The sequence below is a fragment of the Atta cephalotes genome (genome assembly GCF_000143395.1).
Source record: "Atta cephalotes unplaced genomic scaffold scaffold00021, whole genome shotgun sequence".
NCBI lineage: Eukaryota > Metazoa > Arthropoda > Insecta > Hymenoptera > Formicidae > Atta > Atta cephalotes.
Window position 1 is genome coordinate 2,806,900 of NW_012130085.1, and position 9,530 is coordinate 2,816,429.

A 9,530-nucleotide genomic window follows, 5' to 3' on the forward strand; every position below is an offset into this window, starting at 1 on the left:
TTATCTCTACCTATTCATACTTGTCCTACCTATCTGTATTTTCATTTATTCGTGCCTATTTGCGTATCCTATCTCCACTCATATATTTCTACCTACATTACTTTATAATGTGTAATAATACTGAGAATATAATATGTTAATGGTTGTGTTCGGTAGAGAAGACAGAAAAAGAATTTTGCAAAATTCTTCGATACAATTGGTTCTTTTTGGTCCCTTATGAATTTAAATGTATAAACTATAAATCAATCATATTGAAGAATTTTACAACAGTTGCAAAGTTGCTTTCTCTGCTGAACGCAACAGCTAATGTCTACCATGTCCTATCGCGTACTGATAAATTCAGCGGAAAAACCTAATCGCGATATATATCATACTAATAATAAATGAGCCATAAATAATAATAATTAAAACAGACTTTCAATTTTTTAAGTATAAAAATATTAACAAATAATAGGATTGATGAAAGTCAGCGCAGATAATCAAGATCAAATTTTGTAGATTTTTTTTAATTTATCAAACTTGCGCTTGATTATCTGCGCTGACTCTCATTAGTCCTATTGTTTGTTAGTTTTTTATATTTTAAATAATTCAAAAAATATAAAAACTCGCAATTTGCGAGCAAATTATCCTCCCGAATATTCTGTTTCTTTTAAAAACTTAGATTGGTGTTACACACCTACTTCGTATAGATTCTTTTTTCTGAGCAAATTGAACTCATCTTTCATTATTCCAATATTCTGGCTTTATATGTTCAGAAATCGATAATAAGGAGAAATATCCTTTTTGCTGCCGATTAACATTGTCGGCAATAAGCGTAAGATTTTACGCTTTTGTATAATGCGCGAAATACGAACGCGTCGTGAAGGGACCGTCATATTAATGAAATTGACTAAATATGAACAATTAATAATAATAATAATTCTATTAATATAAATTTCGCGTTTATTCGAAATTAAAAATATAAATATTTGACTAAAAATAAAATTAAATTTAAAAAATCTTTAAGGTTCAACAATGTTTTGATTTCAAAAATCTTAAATATTATGAAAGAATAAATTCTTAATATAAACATTACTATATAAAGAATAGAATTTTAATTTAAAAAGAAATTGAAAATTATTAAATCGATTGCAATCTGATAAAATTCAAAGCTCACTATACGTATATTTTTAACGATTTGAACGATTCGTTGCTGAATCTCATCTCAAAGCATGCGGAGATTGCGGAGATGAAAAATTCAGATGAATAATGCAAAATCCAAAAAGAATAATTTTCCCTCACAAACACAGAAAAATACGCAAGTAATAATAATTTTTTCCAAGTATTTCAGAAGTTCATGTATCCACAAATCTATCAATTTCATCAGAAGCATTAAATTTATTCGAAATATATTCTGAATCTTAGCAAGTTTAATATTTCAATCACGTTTATTAAATTAAAACAAATTCGATATGCTCTATTAGATCGGTTCTGTATTAGTTGCAAGCGATCGCAAGTTTGTTGCGACAGCCAATCTAAAGCTTGCATTTTGAAATCAATGCTTCATATTGGCTGTCGCAACAAACTTGTGATCAATTATAAAAGCTTACGCTAAAATTGGTACATTGAGATAAATAGCAAAAATTAATAATAAAATGTCTTTTATAAAAAATTGACATCAAAAACCATATGACATATGCGTTAATTAAAATATTTTTTATTTCATTAGTAACGTGTACTCAAATCAGTGTGAAATTGAAATATCTTAGAAAATAATATGTATTCTACATATATGTATTTTTATATTGCTTTCCTGTATATACACCAACTTATATAGAAAATTTAATCCTGAATGAATAAATTTGAGTAATAGATAGGAAAAATAATATTAATTATAAGGAAAAATAAAACAATATCTACTTATTATACTAATGATATGAATACGGCTCTGAAGATAAATCAAAAAGGAGACAAAAATTGTCAATAGAGCCAACGCAGTTAATGATGCGCAAAAAAAATTTTTTTATTTAATTAAATATGCATACGTTTCGGCCAACGATTTCGATCCTTTTCAATGCAAATGTAAAAATAAAAAACTATTCCTGATACATACATACAACGAATGTTCTATAGATACAATAGTTATTATTACATATTAGCAGCCCATAATTTTAATGATCATCTGGTTATTACAAAAGTCAAAATTTTAAAAAAAGCTCTATACTTAAGGTATTGTATAGCAGTCAATTGTTTGATAAATTAATGTATAAACGCCAGTCATTTTTCGCGGAATTATGCCTTCAAACGATGTATCGTCAGTTAGATGAACTAGCGTTATTAATGATTTTTATGAAAATAATGCGAAGAAATTTAGAAATACGAAATGATAATATTATCGCTCTAATTTTCAAAGGACACAATCACAACTTTTTATTTTTTTCCGTATTAAATTTCTTATAATTCTCAATCGACACAACAGCATCATTCTCGCATGATTCTCATGAAAATCATTAATGATTTATCCAAGTGATATATATTGTTTGAATTAAAAATTTTTCATGCATAAATATGTATAAATATCTATAAATAATAAACATACATAAATATTCAAAAAACATATATAATCATATATGAAATATGTCCATATATGTTCATACATTTCTTTTTTTGTAAAATTATTTTTTAGTGTAATAGAAATAATAATAGTGAAAATATTAAAAATAATTAAGAGAATAATTTTCACACTATTTATTTTTAAAAAATCAAGTTTGAAGAAATATAAGAAAAATTACTTATGTACAATTATATTTAAAATTATACATAATTGTGTATAAATAATTTTTTATACATTTTTCCAAACTTATTTTTTTCTAAAACGAACAATGCAAAAATTTTCACGTTACTATTATTATTTCTATTATACTAAAAAATAATTTTACAAAGAAAGAAGGATGTATAAACATGTATGGACATATTTCATATATGATTATACATGTTTTTTGAATATTTATATACGTTTATATATATTTATGCATGAAAAATTTTTTATCGGAAAGGCATAATAACTCCACGAAAAACTGACTTTATACATTATATTCGTTTATCAAACAATTGACCACTGCTATACAACACTTTAAAAGTATGGGCCTCTTTTTAAAATTCTTTTGTAATAAGAAGATTATTATGCAAGATACTATGAACTGCTAATATGTGCTATCTTTAAAATCCGTTATATTTATGTATCAGGAATAGTTCTTTATTTTTGTATTGAAAAGGATGTAAATCGTTGGTCGAAACGTATGCACTTTAGTTAAATAAAAAAATTGTTTCTTTTACACATCGTTAACCACATTGGCTCTTTATTGGCATTTTTTTGTCTCCTTACATATTATATTGTAACAAACTTTTTTATATAATGATATCAATAGACAATTCCATTTATTCTAATTATTTTCTATATATATTCTTTATATTTTTTAATTTCCTTTATTTTACATATTTAAAAAATACGAATATTTTGTCACATTGGCCTATAAATTAACAATTAGTAAATAAAATTTGAGCCCTTAATAATTTTGAATTGAATAATTTTATTTAAATTAACGAGATATTGTGAGTAATAGCAGAAGCAACTTATACAGGAATGATTAAAAATAACTCTCAAACTAAATGTGATATTACAAATGTGATATTACAAAACGTGATATTACAAATTTAAAAGTGCATGCACAATAAATTTCATAATAAAGAGATATTCAGGATTAAATTTATCCTAATCTGTTGTAACGTATCTATTTTAAGGCAACGGATGTATGGAATGCTATACATACATTTATCCATATATTTTTATTAAATTGATGCGTATATGCATCTAGATATATATATATAGTATATTAATGAAAATACATTACCACAAATCCATTATCTTAATAAAAATATTAAAATCATTCACCAACCTGATGCGCAACGGCGGAGTTACGTCTGCAACGTCGCTACGATGATTCTGTAACAAAAGAATATAAAATCTTAATTAAAACCAAAAGCAAACAAAAATCAATCATTATTTTAAAATACATTTACTAAACGCAAAGTTCTCTTGAATAAGCATATAATAACTATATAATTTGTTTAATAAATAATTTTTATAAGAACCGAATTTTTAATTCACCATTCAGTTAGATATTTATAAAATTTACACATTTTTTTAAAAAAGATTATGAAAATACATATTTATTTAAAATTTTAAAATAATTTTGAAATAATCTTTTTTCCTAATTATCATTTTTAAATTATTATAAAATAATTCTAAAGAATGAACAGAAGAAAAGTACTGATTTTATATAAGCAAAAAATGATATTCACCGCAAGGTTCCTCCACCGGTGCTCGATGTCTCTCCCAGACCTCCTCCTCCTCTCAGAATTCGGTTGACATCCTCTCGCACAGGACACTCGCGAATAATGCACTATAATCGCGCATGGATATATAAAACTGGAGTACGATAACTTGAACGGCACTCCCGAAACAAACGACGCGCGACATGAAGAACCGGCTGTGATTCGTTCATTTTCAAATAAATCAGTGGCAAGGATACATTAGCTTCTTCGTTGAATTTTTACACGAGAAGAGAATGATTTTAAACGTTTTGAAACATAATCGTGAAAAATGTTAGATATAATACAAAACGTTGTATTTTATGAATACTTACAGTATATGATTACTAGATCGCACGATTAATTAATCATAAAAGGATTAAGATAACAATTATATATCAATAACAAATATTTCGTACAATTCATTTATCCTTTTATGAATAATTAATCATGCGAACTAGTAATCGTATATTATAAGTATTCATATACAGTACAACAATCGTATTATATCCAGTATTTTTCGCGATTATGTTTCAAAAAGAAGTGCGACGAAAAGCGGCATGCGACGCGGCTACCTACCTGTACGAGCCTCGGTAATGGAATAACTGCGCGATAACTACGCGTAAACGTGACGCGCCGTCTGTCCGCTCCCCTCCCCCCCCCCTCCCCTCCCCGGCCGTAAAACAAATCCCAAAGGTCACGCGCTGATCGCCTGTCGAAATATTAATGAATATCAATAACAAAATCAGTAAAATAATCTATTCGTTAAATTTTTAATACTCTTCGATGAATAAACTTTAAATTTATTGCACGATTTATGCTTGATTTCTTGAATTTATTGCGCACATAACTCACTTACATATATATATATATATATCTTAGATATTTCAAATTGTGTTGCAATAAGATTATATTTAATTTGTTTCACATAATATAAAGTTAAATTATCAATATATACTAATGTACGGCCAATATATATAATGTATTTAAAAAATGAAGATGTTTAAAAAATATATTTTTAATAAAGAAGATAAAAATATTATTTAAAATTTATTTTAAAATTTATTTTAAGTAACTTCTTCGGATCTATTTCTTAATTATATTTTAAATAAGTTTTTGGAACTTTATTCTATAAATTCTTTTTAAATAGACCGTAGGTCAGTCAGGAATCGGTTGTGTTAAAAATAATTTTATTTAAAATATGTATTTTAAATAAAAAATAAAGCATTTATTTAATATTTATTATTTTAAGAAACTTTTTCTGACTTATTTTTCACTTAATATTTTAAATAAGTTTTTGGAATCTAAAATACGACGTTCTATATTATCTAATATTGGTCACAAGTATGTTTCGAAGAAAAATGAAGAAAAGCGGCACGATTACGTGCTGCTTGTACGAGACTCTGTAAGGGAATGATTGCGCGGTAACTACACATATACGTGACGCGCGCTCCGTGCCACCCCGTGCTATCCCCACTCCAAGGTCGCGCACCAATCGTCTAACTGCCGAAATATTAACGCATATTTACGAAGCAAAATAATACATTCTTTACATTTTTAATATTCTCCGATTAATGAAACAATTTTTTATATGTATCTAATTTTAGCGGCGCGAGACGTTTAATGGTAATAATTAAGTGATAATAATTATATCGTGATACATCAAGAAATATATTTGACGTTCATTTTATAATTTTAAATATTTCATATCAATATTACAATGTGTTGACAAAAGGCAAGAAGTAAAAAAAGATTTTTACTAGCGTGGTTTTTCTTATATAAATACTCACGTGCTAATGAAGTGCTTTTAATATCCTAATATTATATCTCAACATTGCTCTTTTTTATGATTTACAATTAAATAAAGATTAATAATATGTCATACTTCTCATCTTTAAATAAAGATAAATGCAAAATTTATTTTAAATTATTTCGAAACAATTACGATATAAATAGAATAATACATTTAAATAGCATGCACATACATTTAGAGATATGTAATTTAAATATAATTTATCTGTTATTTTTCCCATATTAAGAATGCGAAATAACACGAAAATGACAGAATTATACGATATTCAAAATGATAAAAAAACCATGATTTAAAATATATATCTAACAATAAGAATTTCATTTTTATAACGTGAGAACATGAATATCTAAAGTATATTTATGAGCAGTGTATATGCGTAATGAATCTAAGAAATAAAACAAAAACAGTGCAAACAAAACCTATTAACTCTTAGTACATTCCTTAGTTTTAGGAAAGTTTACGTAATTCGCGTTCGTAAATATCTACATAATAATCTAATTAATTAATGTGATACCCGGAGCGACTCGTAAAACACATCCATCTCCCTCCGAGATCGCTGAGCGAAGTGATGACGTAGTCAATCACCGCGCCGCGCGAAACACTGCCTCTTTCTTTTCGCGTGACATGAGAGTGCCTCCCCTTCCCTTCGCTGTTCGTCGCGCGCTGTTTGGATAACCAACTATATTGCGTATGAAAAATATTCACGATTTATTCGTATTTTATTTTACATGATTTTAACAAACGGGTATCGTTATACGTTTTGCGCTTTGCTTTGTGGCATCTCTGGCACTAATTTAATCCTATATTACTTGCATGATTCTTTTTATAAAATTGTAATTATTCACGTGTGTGAGATATTTTTGATATTTCAACATCATGTCTCAATCTTTATTATACTTTTAAATGATTTATATTTAAATAAATGTTGATAATATTCTATATATCCTTTATATAATATAAAAATACATGCAAATTTTCTTAATATTACGAAACAATTTGCGTACAGTTTTGGTTAAAAGTATTAAATATCTTGTTAATTGTTATTTAATTTTTTCAGCTAAAAAATTAATTTATGACACTATTATTGCTGCAATAAATTATTCTGTTTCAAAAATTCTTTAAACTCTTACATATAATGCCGATCATGACTCGATAAAATAATTGTAATGACTTATTTAAAAAATATGATAAAAAATATAAAATAAGTTTCAGAAACTTATATAAAATATAAAATCGTAGAAATCAATAAAAAACTGATACGACTTATTTAAAAAATATAAAATAGATTCGGAAAACTTAATTATTTAAAACATTAATTATTTAAAACATTAAATAAGAAATAAATCAAAAATGCAGTTATTTAAAATAGTAAATACTAAATAACTTTTATATGTTATATGTTATTTTTTATTTATATTTTTTATTTATATACTTCAAATAACTTTAATATATTCTTAACTTACTATAACTTTAATATATACTTTAAAAAACTTTATTTAATCTTTAGTACACACACTTTAGTTTTGGCTTACTGTACACGTTGGGTCATTCGTATTCTAGATTAATTTTTATCATTTTTACAAGTATATAAAACTTATTAAACAATTTTTACATATATTTTGACATCTTTCTAAGAAAGTATTTGTAAAGTTTGTATATTTACAACAAATTATATATGTTTCTTATGGAAAATCAAGTGCTCCTAATGGAAATAAATCGCTGAAATCGCTAAAATAAATCTATTAAATTAATAGAGATTTCAATGATTTCGGCAATTTATTTCTGTTAGAAGTACCGAAAAAAATGGATATTGTTGTGTGGTTTACATCCACTTCTTTAGAGAGCAATAGTGTTCAGGTGCATTTTTGCGATTACAGAAAAAAAGCCCTTATGCTATGTCTTCTCTCAGGTTTTTCTCTGCTTCTATTCACAAGGAATCGATTCTGTATCTTGAAACGAAGTGAAAATTACTAGAGCGAATTTACTAGAATACTGATAATTTAAATATAATTTAAATATTTCATTGGTCAACACCTAGTAAATTTGCTCACTTTTGTAATTTTCACCTTGTTTGAAAATACAGAATCGACCACCAGGAAAGCCTACTGTACATTGGACATGATGAGTGACAAACGATATTCAATGAAAGCTCTGCTTTTTTTCACGAGTGATGATACAAAGCAAAACTCTCATTGGATATTGCTCATCTCTCATCGTTCATCGTGTTATGCAATAGGCATAAGGATAAGACCAATCATATTAAAGAATTTCGATTCGAGTCAAGGACGAACAATCTCAGTGAGAAATGATAATAGAATCGACATCGAATCGATATCGATTCAAATTCCTTGTTTACTCACGTAACAGCATGGAAGAGAAAAATTGTGAATATTAAGGCTTAAATACAATAGGCACAAGTAGTAGGCACAGGCAATAGGGAATAACAAGCCATTCAATCAGAACTCTGGTGTGTAAGTTAGATACTATATCCTACAGCTCTGATTGGATGGCTCATTATTCCTTGTTGTCAGTGCCTATTGTGTTTAAGCCTTTAGCCTACAAGAAAAAGGTAAGGATGGCCACTCAGGCTTCTGATTTCTATTTTACCATAGGTCTGTTATTTTACTGTTGCACTATCTGAACTGATGCACATAGTGCACAATAAATTGAAGTGAAACAAATATACGTTTATTTCACTTTAACTTATTGCACCGTGTGCATCAGCTCAGAGCAGTTCAGAGAGTGCAGGAATAAGAAACAGATCTCATTTTGGAGCCACTCTCATGTAAGTACGCCACATTTTCGACTAAGTGGATACGATGAGATTGTAAACTCCAAAAAAGCAACGATCGCACTAATCGAAATCGAGCTTAGGTCGAATCTTTGAATTACCTTTTCGCATGGTGGTGATGGTGGTCGCGTATTCGCGTCATTCTCTCATATATTTACTGATTTTCGTCAGAGCTGGTGAGAGCGAATCGGCAGACAGTGCAAGGCGATTCAAGTGAATCGTTCTGATATAATTACGTGGATATTTTGAACGCTCGCTACATATATATCTGTACGTTTCTCTTTATCCTATTCTCTGTGAATACCTTAATGATACGTGTCTCTCGACATTTGTGTATAACGACTTTTTATGTGTAACGAAAGAGAGACTATTATCTCAATAGATTGCCTCTCGAGAATAAAATAAATAGGTTATTTCAGTGCATGCGTCATTATTGAAGTTGCTAATTAAATTATTTTCCGGCTCATTTTACCGGTTTTCACACTGATCGCGTTTGTCTTGGATAGAACACTTACAGTTTTTATTTGATTTTCGAGCCGAGAATATTCTCTTGTCGCCATATCTTGAAGAAGATAA

General features: G+C 27.7%; 1 protein-coding gene across 1 annotated transcript in view; it reads left to right on the forward strand.

The window, feature by feature from the left end:
• The first annotated feature begins 9,063 nt into the window (after window positions 1-9,063).
• LOC105619361 (polyadenylate-binding protein 2) overlaps window positions 9,064-9,530 on the forward strand; it is a 2,447-nt gene continuing 1,980 nt past the window's right edge. Inside the window, exon 1 of the mRNA XM_012200882.1 lies at window positions 9,064-9,130. Coding sequence (XP_012056272.1) covers window positions 9,064-9,130 — 67 coding nt within the window. The remainder of the gene's footprint in view (window positions 9,131-9,530) is intronic.